General features: G+C 40.6%; 1 protein-coding gene across 1 annotated transcript in view; it reads right to left on the bottom strand.

Annotated features, from left to right (window-relative positions):
- Nucleotides 1-131: 131 nt before the first annotated feature.
- Nucleotides 132-18,626, bottom strand: part of tmem63c (transmembrane protein 63C) — a 31,115-nt gene continuing 12,620 nt past the window's right edge. Inside the window, exons 3-23 of the mRNA XM_035673327.1 lie at nucleotides 15,271-15,350; nucleotides 13,922-14,009; nucleotides 12,407-12,444; nucleotides 11,519-11,661; nucleotides 10,543-10,594; nucleotides 10,318-10,426; nucleotides 9,727-9,800; nucleotides 9,500-9,580; nucleotides 9,305-9,425; nucleotides 8,954-9,087; nucleotides 8,657-8,779; nucleotides 7,404-7,557; nucleotides 7,202-7,308; nucleotides 6,460-6,546; nucleotides 6,296-6,361; nucleotides 6,027-6,189; nucleotides 5,811-5,916; nucleotides 4,844-5,011; nucleotides 4,610-4,722; nucleotides 4,446-4,520; nucleotides 132-3,693 (exon numbers count right to left, since the gene is read on the bottom strand). Of these exons, the coding sequence (XP_035529220.1) occupies nucleotides 3,463-3,693; nucleotides 4,446-4,520; nucleotides 4,610-4,722; nucleotides 4,844-5,011; nucleotides 5,811-5,916; nucleotides 6,027-6,189; nucleotides 6,296-6,361; nucleotides 6,460-6,546; nucleotides 7,202-7,308; nucleotides 7,404-7,557; nucleotides 8,657-8,779; nucleotides 8,954-9,087; nucleotides 9,305-9,425; nucleotides 9,500-9,580; nucleotides 9,727-9,800; nucleotides 10,318-10,426; nucleotides 10,543-10,594; nucleotides 11,519-11,661; nucleotides 12,407-12,444; nucleotides 13,922-14,009; nucleotides 15,271-15,350 (2,313 nt within the window). The 3' untranslated portion in view covers nucleotides 132-3,462. The remainder of the gene's footprint in view (nucleotides 3,694-4,445; nucleotides 4,521-4,609; nucleotides 4,723-4,843; nucleotides 5,012-5,810; nucleotides 5,917-6,026; nucleotides 6,190-6,295; nucleotides 6,362-6,459; nucleotides 6,547-7,201; nucleotides 7,309-7,403; nucleotides 7,558-8,656; nucleotides 8,780-8,953; nucleotides 9,088-9,304; nucleotides 9,426-9,499; nucleotides 9,581-9,726; nucleotides 9,801-10,317; nucleotides 10,427-10,542; nucleotides 10,595-11,518; nucleotides 11,662-12,406; nucleotides 12,445-13,921; nucleotides 14,010-15,270; nucleotides 15,351-18,626) is intronic.

Here is an 18,626-nt window from a genome sequence, read left to right as displayed (position 1 = left end):
GTGAAAATTCACTCTTGCACTACTTAGCCCACATGAGCCCACTCACTGCCTCTCAAAAACCCTTCATCATAGACCACAGCAGAGCAGAACAATAAGGAGTTCATGGCACAAGATGAGTGGATTGAGCTGAATTAATTTTAATTTCAGATCACAGCACTTTACTTTTGACAGATGAAAACTCGTTAGCCTGACAGATCAATCTCAAATGCAGTCTGTCCCTTACCCTCAACCTTCTTGGAGATATAACAACCGACATTTACGGCAGGCTGCTCACATATAAAATAAAGATGATACACACATTTCATAACCAATAGCAAATGGTGATACCAGGCTGAACATGTCTGGAAAGCTAATATAGGGCCTACCTCCAAATAGACTTTGGATGGCCAAGCCAACAGTATATGAACAGACGTGACAGGATACAATAAAACCAGTTAAGCATGAAAATGGACAATCCCTCCTTGCATGGCCATTAGAGCTAAGAATACCCTAATAAGTTTTATTTTGTATTTTTCAAAGGAAAGTACGTTTAATGATCTGTGAAACAAGCTTCTGCAAGAGAAACCCACAGGACATGTTGGCAGTTCAGAGACAGAAACTTTGAGATGGTCTTTGATGTTTTTTTTTTCCAAATAGATGTTACTTCATGATTCACTGCAATGACCACTTCATCTCTGTTGCCAGCTTTCATCTGTTTTATACAGCATGAGGAACTAGAATTAGATTCCTTGTAAAATGGAGCAAATACATTTCATTTTATGCAATAATATACCATCAGTTTTATAAAAGTACGGCTGAAAGTCTTTTTTTTTTCAAATTCATATCACAGGCCAATGATTTTACATGATTCAAATTATAATAAACAAACCTCATACAGAACACAAAATGGACTAAGCGAGCTTGGCCATACAGCTTATATGATCAATAAGCATATGAAGTACAGCAGTAAAGAATACAGCAGCTACGAAATGAAAAGATATTGGCTGAACTCAACAGCAAGGCACCAACGAGGCCACGACACAAAACATCTATAAAAAACGACAGAACTGCGTAACGTAAAGTAAGACGTAAAGACACACAAGAAAAAAAAAATCACTACTCAAGGTCTGCTTACTTGCTTGTTCCACACCTTTCGTCCATATGATATGATCTTTGTCAGCAGGGGAAGTTTACTCAGTTGTCACTGATCTGTAGATGTTCAAACCTTCTAACTCCATGTCCATGTTGCTGTACACGTTGACTGTTTTAGTTTATTCTTTAAAGCTACAGAGAAAGCAAGTAAGTGGACCTTGAGAGGACTAAAGTCCTAAAAAGTACAGCATAGAGTAAAGAGTTTGAACATGTACAGATCCATGACAACTGAACAAACTAATTGGTTGTTGAAGACCATGTGATGAGGATGAAAGATCCAGTAAGTGGTAATAAGTAAGTGGTAATAAGTGGGCCTTGTGTGAAGATTGTTCAGTCAATATCTTGGTGGAATGAGCTCACTGCTTGTCAACTGCTGAATGAAAATCACTGCTCTGGGTTGTTTCTGTGTTTGTTGTTATTGTGTTTTTAATCTCTTGGTTGTTTTCCTGCTCTTCAGTTTTCAGTCCATGCAGCATATTTCAGGCCATGCTGGATTGTCACACGAAAAGGGAGTGTTTGTTCAAGGCACAGCAAGAAACATGAATAATGAACAAGATCAGCTTACATTCAGTTTCATGGGAAAACGTTTCATCCCATCATAAAGAAATAAAAATATCCCCAAAATACAAAACTTGCAAACATACAGACTGACTGTAAACCCATGATATTAGCACATGTCACACTTGATCTAAAGGATAAGGATATGAATGCATACCTCATTTGTACAACATACAGTAGGACATGCAGTGAAGTGTCACACGGAATAGGTTAATGCAACTGAAATCATGGTAAAGTATATAATGGTGCTTGAATTTTAGTGTTTGTAGCCTATGTGTATTAACATACACACAACTAAACTTTTTGCACAGAAATATTTGAGCAACACTGAACAAATAAATACAAATAAATTATGTTGAGCCATTATGGTAACTTATAATAGTTTCTTTTTCTTTTGAGAATTTTCACAACCAAAAAACTAAAGATAATTGCTTAAGTAGTAACAGGTTGTAGTTACTTTCAGTATTTCACATAATTAGCTAAATGAATAAATTCGTATAGAGATTTCCATATTGTCTTACAATGGGAGAAAGTAGAATCCATGGCATATTTTCAAAATGTTATAATTCCAGGATGTGCTTTTAATCACCCTATAGCTCACATTACTAATAGTTATACTGACTAAATAAACTTATTTGCTTTCTAGGTAGGAGCTAGATGAGAAGACTGATACCAGGCTCATACTGTATCTAAATATAAAGCTACTGCCAACAGCTGGTTAGCTTAGATTAGCATTAAGAATGGCTGCAGGCTGTAGCCTCATATTTACTGTACAGACATGAGTGGTATCAATCTTCTCATCCAACTCTTGGCAAGAAAGGAAATTAGCGTGTGCAAAATGTAGGAAAAAAAACTATTCCTTTTAAATAAAATTAAAAGTTGCATTACATACACAGCCAAAACAGCATTATAAGGGAATACTCTGATGAAGATGGGACAGCTCTGCTAATCCTTAACCAATCTCCAGTAGCCCCCTGCCCCAACCCAAAGCACAATATCAATGACACCAAAAATACTGTAGCAAAAATAGCAACCTTAAATTCATAATAGTTACAACAAGCTTCAGGTACAGTCAAGCTGCTTGTGCCTCCTTGGAGAGAGTGTACATATATTACAGTACATCTCTGAGTTACATTCGGCCCTCCGTCTGTCTGCTCTCTCACTGCAGATGGCTTCACAACTAGCTGCCCTCACCCTCAGCCTCCCTGAGCTCTGCTGCCGAGGAACCAGATATCACCCGTGCCCAGACCACTCTGTCAGTCTGCCGGGGCGAGCCTGCTCACACCACCCACTCTGATGGGAACTTTCACCTCCACTCATGTACAAGTGGCACAGCATGGACAGAGAATCTCTGACAGCTACCGAAAGGCAATTCCACCCCAGTCACTTTCATTACTTTTAACCTTTTTAACTTGCAAATGAAACCATAGAAGAAGATGGGTTCCCTGTCATGGAGCATCCAATAGTTTAACTAAAATGATCTGTACATTTAAGGGTGGATGTTTTTTTCTGTTGAGATGGATGTTTCTTTCCATACGACAGGTTCAGGAGATGTTTTGTTAAACTGTTGTCTATACATTTATACATTTATAGACTGCTCCTGTATTCTTCTTTTGTCTTCGGGTTCTTCGTCCAGTCTAACAAGCCAAGTTTCAGGGTCTGAGGCAGCTAAGTTGGAGTCTGAGGTCAGTGGCAAAAATGCTGCATTGCGGCATTTAGCAATCTGTGTTCTCCAGGTGAAGGACAAGTGGAATCAGCTTGGGAGATTTGGTGTTACTGGTAGCTCACAGGGCTGTCCATGAGTGGGCTGGAGCAGTAGGGGTCGGGGGGGTCTTGGAGCTCAGTCTCATGGGTCTGTGCGTGGTCTTCCTCGCACACCTCTTCCTCCCCTGGGCCGTGGCTTGAACTCTGGGAGCTGGCCATGGCGCCGTAGCCGTGGTGGGCCGGGGAGGGCATGGGAGTCAAAGCCAGCTCGGGCTCCAGCAGCACGGACGCCACAAACAGCTGAGGGAGGAAGATCAACGTACAGTTTACGATTATGTGTCACAGTAAATCACTCAGTTCATGAGGAGTGAAATTATGGTTTTAAATGATGGTGTTATTCCCCACCATGCACTTAAGAAGTTAATATACAAGTTAAGATCTTAACAAATTAATAATTTGTGTTCATATCCAGGATCCAGTCTAAAAAATTAAGTAAATGGCAAAAACAATTATATATATTGCAGGAAATGTATCCATTATACTAATTTAATATTATTGGATTATTAGCTATTATTTATGCTTTGATGTGTATCATTTTAATGTTATAGTATGTATATTATATGTTGCTAAGGTTTTGCTAATTTTATTTTTGTTGGCTGGTATATTACAAATATCCTAATACTAAATAAAACTTTAAAACTGCACTTAACTACAGTACTGTAAATGTACCATGTTATACTACACCACTGCATACTGGTTGTTTTGTTAACCCATTTATTACACTTCACACTCCTTTAGGAACAATACTTAATGTCACTTTAACACAAATTAAACTGAGCTTGATTTGTCAAGTTTCAAGTCTCTGGAAGTTGCGGATGCTAGAAACCGAGAAAACATTACAGAGAAAAAATTCTCTGTAAAATGTTTGGCAATCGTGAAAAGTATATGTTATTTTTAATAATAGAGGAAAACATGCAAAAATAGACATTTCCTCTAAGATGTGTTTTAATGGTGTGTTGTTAGGTTAAGATGAGAAAAATGGGATACTGTACACTGGAGGCAGTAGTGGGTGTTACAGTACTCCTGTCTGCATCAGTGAACGTCCCCTCTGCTGGCTGATCAGACATCTGAAACCAAAAAGAAAATACATACTATTCATTCAGTATTCGTGAATCCTTAACTGAACCTTATCTCAGTGAGGTATGGCGGAGCTGACCTGGTAGCTCGTTGACTTATCTTGTTGCTTCCTAAGGCACAAGCGGAAGAGGGAAAAGGCAATAGCAGAGAGGAGGGACACTAAGGTGAAGAGGGTGATGGGATGCACTAGACCTGTGACAGTAAGGAGAGATTGCAAGAAATTACAGTGTCACAGTGTATACACAATGTATAGTCACAATACAATGATGGTTGCCGAAAATGTAACAGGATAGAAATGGAAGTGATAATGTACCTAATCTGAGCATGGAGAAGAAGAGCAGCCAGAACATGCAGAGGATGGGAGCCACGGTGACCTGGCTGATGGCTGCTCTGTGGATCCGCTGGTTGAGTTTGGTGGGAACGTATGCATAGTAGATATTGTAGCGGTCAACCATGTGCTTCAGGATCAGATACAGCAGACCTAGAGGGGCACAAGAAAACACACAAGTATTGACTGATCAGTACCTACAGCATGAAAACATTTAAACATCTAAAACACTAAAGCATTCTGAAAAATGAAGGGTAATTGGTGTAAAGTAGAAAGACAGAAAGTCCTGCTATAGTTCTTGAATTTTCATATTTTGTTCTCCCCATTCACCCAACCTTTACCAAACCCCACACATACAGTAAAGCTTAAGGGCCTCAAACGAAAAAATAAAATAAAAAAATAAAATAAACAAGCAATTTCAGTTTATTTTTCAAATTAATATCTTGCCCTTCAGGTTTGGCAGTTGAATGAAATCATGTGTTGCTTCTTTGAGGTTTAACTCAACCAATTAGATTGTTTGCCTCTTAAAAATGTGTGTATGACTAAAATGCCAATTGGCAGAAAGCAACACAGGTAAAATGCACAGAACAGCAGGTTATTATGCGTGAAAGGGGCCCACTCGGACTGAAGATTTGAATGCAAGAAGTAAATAGAAGCTTGTTGAGCTCTGGGCAGAGACAGGAGCAGAGTGGGCGTCTGGCTCGCAACTCACTGTGTCTGGGTGTCTGGGACTACAGCAGCAAATTCACACAGTCTGCATTGGACTGGCAGGCAGTAGAGGAGAGTGAGGTCACGGTATGAGAAGAGACGACACGCACACACACACACACACGCGCACACACACACACACACAAGACTAAGAGGGAAGATGATGGGATGGAGGAGATAGACAGAAGGTGGACAGAAGGAAGAGGTAGATGAGGATAAAGGAGGGTCACTGTATGTTGCTCACCAAAGGGTGTAATAATGGGACATGTGATGCTGTAGGTCATACTGACTGCAAAGATACACATGGTCCAGGCGTACTCCAGGCCAAACTGGAACTCATAGGCCTGACTCTGCAGATAAAAACACAAACACAGTAAGATTTACACATGAAACAGAGCCTAATCAACTGCACTGAACCTAACATGAAAACACTGAGATAAGCATGAAAGGCTCCACTAACCCGTTTGACATGAATGCGCTCAGCCTGGGACTTGGCAAAACAGAGGCGAAGGGCATACACAGTCAGTGCTGGGATGCGAAGCAGCTCCATAGATGTGCCAATTAGACTGGATGTAATCACATAGTTTACAAAGAATGCACCGTTGTCAGGAAGAAACACGCACCTGCAACATGAAAATAATCAAACCTGTGAGTGCTGCAACTCAAATGTCTATTCAGGCACCATAATACTCAAGGTTCATTTTATTTCAACAAAAAGAGTATTCTCACTGGAATTTGACGTCCTTCTCATCCAGGAAATTGACATCAAAGAGCCATGTGAAGAACAGGTCCAGACTACAGAAAGAATAAAATACAAAAAAGGTGTACCAAAAAATGTAAAAGTGAAACCAAAAGTTATATGTTTGTTTTAAGTGTGAAGAACTGCTGTGTACCTTGACAGGCCAAGTGAGGGCAGGAGGATGACCATGAAGACCAGCAGTAAAAAACACTTATGCATCGTTACTTGGTTCTCACCAGACCTGAGACATTAAGCAAATAACAAAGGGTCGTAAGAACATCATTATGCAATGCATATTTAGTTATAAACCCTATGCACACAGCTCCCTTCAACATAATCATTTCGTAGTGTGAAATAATGCAATGCAAAGTCAGCTGACTCTACATTTACAGGACTGCTGGGTTCATTAGCACGAACTACACTTTTCACTCGGGTAAACAGTTGATTTGCATTCGGTCCTTCGCACATCACGCCTGCACAACACGTTTGTGGGGGTGGTTATGTAAAGAAAGGGTGCTCATAGGTGCTCCGTGAGGTTGTCTCCTTATGCACAGTTGTTCTGCTCCTCCTCCCGCTAGTCACCATGTGCTGCTCCTGTGCGCATGGTGACTACTGTGCATATCATTATCTTCACATGGAGATCTCTATGACAACCTGCCCAGAATAACAGTGCAGGGAGAGTGACAGAGAGAAGGAGGGAGAGAGGAGAGAGAGTAAAAAGAGCAACAGGGTGAAAGAGAAAAAAAAAATAATTGAGATGAAAAAAAAAAAAAGAAATGCTGAGAGTTGAGAGGAAGACAGGCATCTACACATGAAGGGTCCATTTGAAGAAGCAAAGGACAGGCATTTCCATTTCAGAGGAGAGACGAGAGTGGTGGCCGATGGCTGGTGAGTACCTGGTCCAGTGGGACTCAAAGAAGGCTGAGTAGTAAACGATGAAGGGCAGGAGCACCGAAAACGCCCACAGCAGGAGGGTTGGGAAGAACTGGGTAATGACTGGGCTCTGGATTAGACAGCAAAGTTATTAATTAGTGACACCGAAGAGGGTTAAAATGTAGCGTTAAGGTCACACAGTTCAGCTCGATCTCAAATTCTGACCCGCAGAGTCTCCACAGGCCTTGTGACGTTGAACTTGTCCATCGTGTTGACGATAATGGCGGGAGTGGTGAGGAAGAAGAGTAGCAGAAAGAGGAGGATGTTGAGGAGGACACAGCGGAGCCACCAGCGCGATCCACACACTGACAGGTTTTCCCTGGTGACGGGAGAAATAATGAGCGTCAATTTACAGTCATCCAGCAGGATGGACAGGACAGTTAATACACTACTCTCCCCTGACACTTCTATACTGTATGTATTGACATAAGCCTGAAATAGCCAGCTCAGTCACCACTTTGTGTGTGAGTTGGTGAGTGTGTTTCCACTGCACTGGACTGGAGAGCAGGTTGGGGAAAAGCACACTTCAATGCTCAGTTTTAATGAAGGAAGAGAAGTACCTGCTCCAGTCGTCTAGTTAATGCAAAAACACATTTGCACACAAACACACTGCAACCAATCATCAAACAGTGAGCGCTACCATCTCTTTAGTTAAATCTCCCATACATATGCATCACTCATTTGTTACATAATCTCGCTGGAGCTGCTGCATTTGCTTTCCAAGATAAGAAACATGCATTATAGCTAATCCAATCATGGGTAGGGAATGAGTTTTAAATGGTGTTTGAGCTCTCCTACACACGAGCAACAACACACTTATGCATCTTAAATGCTGCTGTTAGTTATGTTGATTTTCCTAAAGAAGAGCTCAGTGAAAGAAGAAATAGGAATGGAATAATAATACTAAAGCAAATACTCTGACAAAGCCAAGGTGCATAATTTGCATAATACATACCTCTTGTCTAGATAAAAGGGGTTTTTGAGGTCCATCATTACAATTTAATGTTGCATCAACAAGTATTATTACAGCCCGCAGAACTTTGGTTTAAAGTCAAGTCACAATCCAGAGGTTTCAAAGATACCAAATATGTCAGGATAATTACAGGGGAAAGTGTCTAAATGATGAATAAGACATATAAAACTGGATATTACACTCAAAATATGTGTCTGCATGGGTTGCCTCCTAGTCCTCTGGTTTCCTCCCACAGTCCAAAGACATGCAGGTTAATAAACTGCTTGTACTGTAGGTGTGAATGTGAGTGTGAATGGCTGTCTGTGTACCATGCTTCTCGTCCAGTGCATGCTGGGATAGGTTACAGCTCCCTGCAGCCATGCACAGCATAAGTATCATAAGGATGAGTATTGGGAAGCACCAAAAAAAAACCAAAATTATGTGAGTCAGTAATGTCAGCACTGACCAGATGATGTCACTGGGAGCAGGTGCGTAGCTGACCCCCCATTTGTGTGACTGCACCACAGTGGTGATGCTGGACTGCTGGGGTCTGCGACGGCAGCGCACGCGACTGTAGTCCTTCACAATGCTGAAAAACAAAACAAGATGTACAAAAGTGCTGCAGACATCTGCATCAGCACTAAGTAACGCCTGCTTTTATGCTCCTCCATGAATTTTATGGTTGCTCCCTGTCGTGACAGGGTTTACGTGATGAGAGGACCTGGCAGACATAAACCTCGGTGTCATGCTGTTGTTTACTCACACCGCAGTCATTCTCTCATCACGGAAAGTCACAAAGGCGATGCCCAGCCTCTTCATGGTGATTCGGTTCTTCTCAGCATTAAACTCGTCCGTCCGCTTTTCTTCTAACTCGCTGTAGTACTGTTCTGCATCCACCTGCAGAAAAAAGTTAGAGCACACCTTACTCACTGCATCTTAACTCTCCCAGAGATCCCCAGATTTACAGTGGCAAGATATCTTGCTGCTGTATATACCTACTTTTGGATTGCAGTGCCATCCAGTGGTAACATACTTTCTGTGCAACACAACTATGCTGCAAGTCTACAAAGACAGTCATTTACTAATCTACTACAGCACTAATGACAAAAATTACCTTTTCAAAGCCACAGATGTCACAGCAGAATATCTGAGCACACGGATGGGTCATGATCACAATCTTCCCCTCCTTTTGGGCCTTTGTGGCAAAATACAACCTGCCCTTCATTGCCTTGCGCCTGCAAAAACACAGCATCCTCAGACAAGAACCTCACACTTATCACAAACTGTGTTGCTCTAATCTGTACTGTACCTCTCTAAGTCCAGCCTCATCAGTTTGTGGACATCAAAGCAGAAGCGGATATCAGTGACAGTACAGCTGGGGTAGGCCTCACTGGTGAAAAGAGTAAAAGGAGTTAATCAGAATGAAGGTGATGGGATTGTGCATATATGTGTTTGCAGAAAATGACACAAATCAAACATAAGGAAAGGATATAACTTGACTGAACAATGAAATAGAGAAGAAAACATGTGCTCTACTGGAAATGTTTGGTGATGAGTTCTGGGTCCGAGATCTCTCTTGGTATGGAGGTAATCATCAGTGTCCTTGCTACCTGCAACACATAACACAACCACCATGAGTAGTCATGCACTGAAGCAGTGTGGCTCTATGGATGGCACTGCCGGTCTGTTGGTCCACTTTGGTCCAGACAGAAATATCTCAACAACTACATAGACAAAGTTGGTACACACATTCATTGTCCACAGATGATAAATCCCACATAATCCTTTGAATTTACATCCAACGTCACTGGCAGGTTGACACTTGTGGCTCAGAATGAAATGTCTCTACAACTACTGGATGGATTGCCATGATGTGTGGGTTAACAGGTTTAACATTCATGTCCCCCCCAGGATGAATTGTAATTATTTTGGGGATGCATAGACTTTTCATCTAATGCAACCATCACAGCAGAATGTTACTTTTTTGTACCTTCTGATTGCTAACTAACGAATGTTGGAATACTAACACACTAAACTAGAGAGATTGACTGGATAAGATGAATATTTATGCAGAGGAGTCATGGCCAAGCCTTGATGTTTAAACAGTATGATGTGCTGGTGACAGACCTTCTCATCCTCTCTGTACTCCAGCCGCAGCGAGTGGTGAGCCATACACAGCAACGTGATGATGAAGTAGACCAGAGCAAAGATGCTGTGGAGCCACAGAAAGCTGTCCCTGTGAGCCACAAAAACACCAGTGTGATTCAAACAAATACAGATTTTTCAGGGTTTTTTCACAGTTCTGCGCTGTTTCATGAGATTTGATGTCATTTGTTTAAGTGTTAGACTTACTTTGCGCTAACATTAGCCAGTGTTGTTCTTCCAAAGTTTTCCGGACTGTCTCCTGTAGAAATAATGAAACATGACAGATAGTGAGACATTTTACTTTCTAAATGACTTAAAGGAAAACCCCTCCTCTTTTGTCTGGAGGTTAAGGCAACAATGAAGCAATGTGAGTATTCAGAGAAAACGTTTTCCATCCAATTTAATGAAATCTCTCTCATCTCAATGAAATTTCACACAAAATTCAAACATTGCAGTCATGCCTAGTAACTCTGCTGTTTTAATTTGGGCACCCTTTGTTTGCTGTTGCCATGGCAGCCTGTCAATGGGTGTTGGTTTATTTAATGACTAGGGTGACACACTAGTCCATAAGATGACAGCCAGCAGTAATAAAAACATTTGTGTGGACAGCCCAACTCCTCGTAGACCCCAAAATGGCTCCTGCCTTCATCCTGTTATGGAATGGCTTACTCAACACTTCCTACAAAATAAGCACACAACTGCCAAAAGGCATTTCTGCTGTTATTTAGCAGCTAATTTTCCACACCGTGCCACCCCTAACACCTACATGTGTATGTTAAAAGGATATGAAGCACTTTCTATTTCTAAAATCCTACTTGGGGAATTGCCACTGGTATGCTAGCAACTCCCATTACAAGAAATGCAGCCTCTGTGTATGTAAACAGCAGTAATTATATGTACTTCACAATGTTGTTAAATGGGTAATTTTAGGTTAGAATAACCTTTTCAACTTTGCTCTAATTTCATTTATACAGGATACAGGTTTTTTTTAACTAAGCTTGACCACAGCTTACGTTTCTAAGCATTTAGCCAAATCATTTAGTGTGTAGATGTGTGTGATTGTCTCTGTGTGGCCTGGCCTCTCTCCCTGCGAGGTGCCCCAAGTCTCTCTCCTGAAGTTAAGGATATCCCTTGGCTTTTCAAAGAGTCGGCTAGCTAGACCATCATGTAGAGACAAAAATACCCAGGAGGTAACCGGAAAAGTTGACCGGCAGGATTACGGCCAAAGACAGCAGGCAAACCACTGTCATGAGCAGGATGATGTGGCGCTGGAAGGACAGGTATGTGACAGCATCAATGCCACATTTGCTACGGATCTCTTCATCCCTGCAAGAACAGAGAGAGGGGAAACTTTCAGAATCTCTTAATCGCATATCCAAGAGATCTAAAACTCTCTATGCTACATAATAAAAACAGAGATGCTGCAAAATGTTCAACAGTGGAATTTCCACACATGCAGATGTGATGATCAGAGCAGTGCCATCTGAATCTAGAATATATGCAGTTCTGTCTATTGCCAGGATAAATGGGCTGACAGCTTATACCTCATCATGAGTAAAACTGTGGCACCACTGCTTTGGTTCCAGAAGCTGTGGTTACCAGGCGGGAGGTTCAGGAAACCGAGTGTCATAAAATAGAACAAAAAAAGCATGAAAAAAAAGAAGAAAAGAGGTGCATGCTGGTCTCATTGCAGCCCACACATTGCGAACTCGCAGGGTGGGTTTGCACTTTCCCAGGGATCCCAGGGTGAGCCACTGGCATGAGAGCTAAAAACAGAAGCACCCAAACTCTACCACAATACTATGGAAACCATGGGCACCGTGAAAATCGCCTTTTTACAGGCCTTAATCTGTTGTGTGCAGTCAGACTCGAGCAAGTGCAAATATTCAACGGGAAACCACGGCACCAGTGGTCACATGAGCCCAGACTCGTTTGTTTTTCCTGCTAAATGAGATATAACATGGGACTTTACATTCGACAGTGACATCAGCTTTGAAGACAGAGGGCCAATAAAAGGATGGAAGCTAAGATGAGAGACGGGTAAAATAATTACACTGCTTTGTGAACTTACTTCATATGGTAAAGTGATGAGAGCCACGAGCAGAAGCCCTGGAAGGAGAAGAGAATCATAAAACATCCAATGGATTCGTTATTAAAGATAATAAATTACATACGTATGCAAGTTTGCGCACACCACATCTGGCTACTTGCATGCATCCACTATTTGCATAGTAATAAGGTCTGCAGAGTGACACAGAGATGGAGATTTAATAGGTCTAGCCTGGAGCAGTAACCACTTTACTGCAGCCTCAGCTTTGTGTAGGCACACAGCGATGACTCCAGTCTGACTCTTTGTCTTACACCGTTATAAACATGCAGGGAGTGACCTCACTCTATCACACACAGGTGTCATGGAGTCACAGGCAGTCCAGCTGAGTCACAATCCCAACTTTCCTCTTACAACAATTGTCGCAGTGCCATCTTAGACAAGTGGACTTGTTTTTACTTTTCCCATGATGCTTTCTCTTTGTACCTGTGACGCACAACTTTTAGTGTCTTTGCGGCATCTCACAGCCACAACATGAGCACCTCAGGGATCGTCATACTTACAAACAAAATGAAAAAGCTCCTGGTTCAATGACAAAATGCCAATATACTGCAGATTGCCATTGCTGGCTTCAGTTGCTGTGCATGTGACAATTCTGGCAGTTAAGGAAGCAATAGTGGAATATTTTCCATTGTTTCCAAGAAATAAGGAAGAAAGAGCATTTCATAAAAAATAAAAATAAAAAACACAAATATATCTAGAAAAAATGTAAATATTTGTTTGAGGCTCCTTCTGGGTAACAAGACTTAACATGTTGGACCAACACTGTAGTTGCACAGTTTTTAATGGGTTAGGTTTAGTGTCTTGTAGCACAATTATTTATATCAGTTTATTATTGCCACGTTTGCCTTATGTCAATGTATGCCCGTTTACACATCCAGCTAACAAGGAGCAAAATTAGCATTCATTTTAGAGTTGTGTTTTGTAACAACTCCAGTATTCATTCTTCTTTTAGCTCTGGTCTTGTCTTCACCAATCAAATTTTTATTGCTGCTAAATGTTCCACTAGTTAATTGCTAACTTTGTCTGCCTGCCATTTGGAGCAAGACAGATAGCATGCAGTTTGTTAATGTTTTTAAAGTGTTGTAAAACCAAAATAATGAGCTAAAAGATTCTCCATACAGCTGAAAGGAACTATAGAGTTAGGTGATAATTCTCTGTGGTTTCATCACTATGTGCGATCCCTTTTTCAAATTACTTTAGAGCTTTACAGTAAGGCCAGAGAAAATGACCTCATTAAAATGTTAACTGAATGTTCAATGCAGGTTTCAACACATTAAGTAGACTTTGCAAATATTTTATCAGGGAGGATATTTTTGTTAGACCTTTAGGACACATAAAATGCATTTTGTTGAGAGAGGCTGGGTGTAAACAAAATAGTGTTTGCTTAGCATGAAACCCACAGGGTACCTTTAACTGAAAATGCTATTAAGGGGTTTGTTGGTGCTTTTAGGAGCTGATGAAAAACAAAAAACTCACCATGTCCTTGGTGTCAGAGTCAGAGGGACTGGACTCTGATGGAGACTTCTCTTTCTCACTTGGTTCTCCATAAAACAGGGATGTGAGACTGAATTATGAAGACAAGATAAACAAAGAAATAGCAAGATCATCATATTGATTGTGGCATGACACGACCTAATCAATACATACAATATTTAATTCAGTGCTGTAAAGGCGATCACACCAAACACAATGTAACCGCTGCAGACAGACCCACAGTATCTGCCTGAAATCAATCCCTATGTGTGTCTATACATAGAGAAGACATAAAGCACATACAGTACGGTCGAATCTAATAAAGCCAGTGTGCTGATTGAGTTTGTGGATAGCTCTCTGTGGGCCGTACCATTGACAGTTCAACAGCGTGTCAAATTAAGCAGGATAATTGAATTAGTATGAGAGCGGACCGCTTGGCAAAACACACAGATGCTGCTTGCCCTCGGGTGCAATGAAGCCGCTGTCGATCAGGCAGAACTAACCAGGTCCACAATCCCCTGGAGAGGAGACTCAGGTCAAGCAGAGTGAAACCGCTGCAGACTCATGCAAACTACTGGGTGGACCTTAACTCATTTTGTTACCTTAAAGATATCTCACTAAATACTGTTAAATGCTATTATATTATACAATCAACCAATTGCTTAAAGGAGAAGTCTGGTGGTATTCTATATTTCTGTTAACAAATACCATGAAGATACTAAAACCAACAATGAATTATTCTAACAAATACTGTATGTCTGGACAAAGCTTAATTTTTTTCTTTCTTCTTTTGTATGTCCTGTTGCTTTAAAAAATTCACAAGTGTGTGTTAATCTGCAACTGAAAGTACAATAATGCATTATTTACTTGTGTTCAAGTAACGTTTGCTAAAAACTACAGTGCCCAGCTGTTTGGGAAAATTCTACTTGTATTTTTCAACCGCTTTAAAAATTTACCTCTCTACTAGGAACCAGTGGACTTTGGGGTTGAGTGCCACAGACCACAAAAAATATGGAAAGTATTAAGTAACTGACTAACACATTGTTTTACTCTGTTCCTGGGATTTTTTGACAGTTGGAAAAAAATAACACCAGCTTAAATAACACTATCCTTGTCCTTTAAGTTATTAAAGATTTACATCTTAAATTAAACAAATGTAGAAGCTCTTTGCAGTTATTTGCTTTCTACGCAGTACCATTTATACTCAGCAGAGGGAGCTGGAGGCTTCAGGATGAGCACTCAGGAGTGGTTCCACTGAGAATAATATCTCCATCTTAAATGTTGACATAGCTCACAGACCAGCAGGTGTATGAGATTTTTTAAGTGTAAGACAGCCAGTGTTTTGGATTCACCTGTCATTCTCCATTAGTAGAGCCAGGCGTCCATAGTCCCATGCAGCCTTCCTCAGACAGGAGAAGATGAGCAACAGGAACTGCAACACAAGAACAAGAACAGAGCCTGTGAGAATCTGATTCACACACACACACACACTTTATGTCCTCATCTGCTCTGTGTAGCTGGGTCTAATATTATCTAAAACCTTTCCATACTGCTTGATTTGAAAGCTGAGGCCCGTCTCTGCATCCTCATAGAATGCCTACAAATATTAGGTTCAAAATGCAACAGAAATAATGAGCCATCTTCTGTCTTTTGAGTAGTACGTGGTTGTCTTGGAAACTACCAGAGACAGGTCAGCATGCACACGCGAACGCATGCTGTGCACTAATGATGGAGGAGTGTGGTCAATGGCAATAAATCTGAATAGCCTCCATTCTGCCACAAATGGAGAGCTAATCTGTAACATCACAACAAAGTCTAAAAGGCTTTTCAATGACATAGTAAAGTACACAATAGTGGATTCATGCTGAACAGCCCTGGTAAAAAAGAGCATAAATGGGTGATGATGGATGAATGTTGACAAATGCAAGTTGAGTAAAAGTGCTGATAAATGTTTGATTTTAATTACAGCATTAAATCATTAACTCATTTGAGTTTAGAAGCCATTTGGTATAGTGGGCAGGGTGACAGCCACGTTAATAAGAAGAAAGCTCCCATAAATGTTGAATGATTCATTTTTTTTGTGATCTAGAGCCATGCATAGACAATCAGGGCATCCTTGACTGAGGCTTGAAGACGAATAATGAGCATGTGTTCACATTAGCAGTCAGGGTCCAGACTCCTCCTTTAAATAAGAATCTCTCCATCACTTCGCTGTTTTAGCTATTTTATAAAATGAAAGGTATTATTAACATCAATAATTTGAGTTATGGAGACAGGTACATAAAATTTTGGCTTAAATTACTCCTATAGCATAGTGGGTGCACGCATGGTGAACAGCCTACGTTAACAATACTTTCTATATTCGGAAGTTAACGGAGAAGAGATTTAATTGGTAAGTTAAATGTACTGTAAAGAGAAAAAACATGCCTCCTCTAGGTTAGTGTCGTGATTAAGGGCTGGACCAATGTTGCCTGTGAATTATGTTATTACATAAAAATAGCTGTGAAAAAAAACTGGAATCTCTTGGTAATATAAGATGTTATAGAAAAATTGAGCAAGTAAAGGGCTCATTGACATTAGAAGGGATCATGTTATAATGTCTTTCACAATAACAAGTAAGCCAGGCAGATCCCGCCATTATATATAAATTCTTTGAGCAACTGAGGGCTTTGATATGGAATCGTACATAAAAAATATTATGTAATTTTGTAAATAAATAAAAGCTATATGAAGCATTGCATGTACTTCACGAAAGGAGCCAAAAGATATACAGCATGAGTCTAGCATGTTTTGAACCATGGCCACTAGTTTACAATAACCTTCTATCACAATAAATAGCGTTGGTCCTATGACTTATCCACTCCTTTAAGCATTAAGATAACAAATCCATTCGACGATACGTTCGGCTGACATTGAAATAACCTGGCCTCGTGTTTTCCGCAGTGTGCCCACTCCTCCTCCCTGTTGTTTTATTTTATTTCGTCTTGATGCGTGGGCCATGCAACCGTTCTCCTGCAACGGCCTCCCCCACAGCATGATTTATGTCCCTGTACTGATGATGGGATTGATGCAGAGCCGTGGCTCCCATTCACCTGGGGGAAAGCGTGTTTTGACTCATGCTTGTCATTAAGAGACAGCGCTCAACCCTCTGTGTTGTCTTGACAACCAGGCAGCGATGAAATGAGCCAATTAAAACCAGGAGGTGGCAGATTGAGAGTGATATCAGTGCAGAGCTCAAGCTTGACAAGGCCTGACAGTGGAACTGAGGTAGTTGACGGAAGAAATCGGAAAGCCTATTATTATCTGGGGACAAAAGGAAAAAAATATGCAACTATGTTTGTAAACAGCGTCTTATATACACTATGTGAATAGTGTATATAAGAAGTTTAAACATAGAGATTTAATGCAATTTGATATCTATGACTTGCATATAATGTGTGTTTGCATTTGTATGTGTTCTTATATTCTTATTATTATGAGATCGAAAAGCCCTGACAAGCAGGAGAAAAAAAAATCATGTTTTATAAGACTATGGCTTCATTTAAAGTTTACATAAGTTTTTAGAGACTTTTCCCTGAGAAAATAACAAATGATTTTCCTTAGCAGGGTCACTGGGGGCTGGAGCCTATTCCAGCATGCACTGAGTCACCAATGGTCACAAGTCTATCATATAGACAGACAACCATTATCACAACAGAGCAGTTTAAAGGTCTCCAATTAACCTAACTGCATGTCTTTGGACTGTCGGAGGAATACCACACATTTTGAACCCAATATCTGATTTCAGATGGAGGAAATCCATGCATTTTATTGCCTTTTAATCAATAGTGACAGCTGTAAAATGACAGGAAAGGGGAGAGAGAGGGGATGACATGCAGCAAAGGGCTACAGGTTGAGAGTCGAACTCATGGCCACTGCAGCATGAACTCATCCTTAGTACATGGGGCGCCAGCTCTAGCAGGTAACCAGGTGAGGTGTTTGATGAAATTATAATATTTAGTGTTTCTTTTCTCATCATGATTGAAGATTTCTGTCTTCCTTCTGTGGTCACAAACATTCCCGATGGAGCAGTTAACAGGTTAGATTGGACTTTGGGTAGAATAGGGTTAAAATTACAATTACATTTAGGTATGTGGTAGTGAGGGTTGAGGTTAGAGATATAGAAAGTCAGAGGAAGGTCTGCACGATCAATATAAACATTGAGCATTTGTGTGTGTTGATATGTTTCCAATACACAGTATGTCTGCATTCATTTCACACACTCATATGTGCTGTCCGGCACCTCTAACACTCCTAAAGCTGCTGCTGTACTGTATTATCAACAAGAGCAGAGTGAAGTGCTAACACATGATGTTCATTAGATACTGTATTTTGACAGAAACAGCCCCCTGACCATTTACCAGCTCTTGTCTGTTTGTATCAGGGCTCTTCATAATACTTCATCAGGGTGTTGGCAGCTTGGGATATATTCAGAAACCTTGTTGTCAAGGTCCTCTAAGCTGCAGCAGTGTACAAAGAGATGGGCAACAAGCTTCCTGTGAGAAGCAAATATGGTTCTAGCTGGAACTGAAACGATGATATGAAATGATAATCAATTTGTTAATCAACAGAGAATTGATTGGCAAATATTTAGACATTTGATTGTGTAAGTAGGTTTTTTAAAACTTTTTTGCAGTAATTGGACATCTCATCTCATCTCATCTTCATC

This window comes from Morone saxatilis, unplaced genomic scaffold (assembly GCF_004916995.1).
Source record: "Morone saxatilis isolate NCDOM2014 unplaced genomic scaffold, NCSU_SB_2.0 Contig3, whole genome shotgun sequence".
Taxonomy (NCBI): domain Eukaryota; kingdom Metazoa; phylum Chordata; class Actinopteri; family Moronidae; genus Morone; species Morone saxatilis.
Note: the sequence above shows the minus strand (reverse complement) of the source record. Positions and strands in the feature narration are given on the sequence as shown.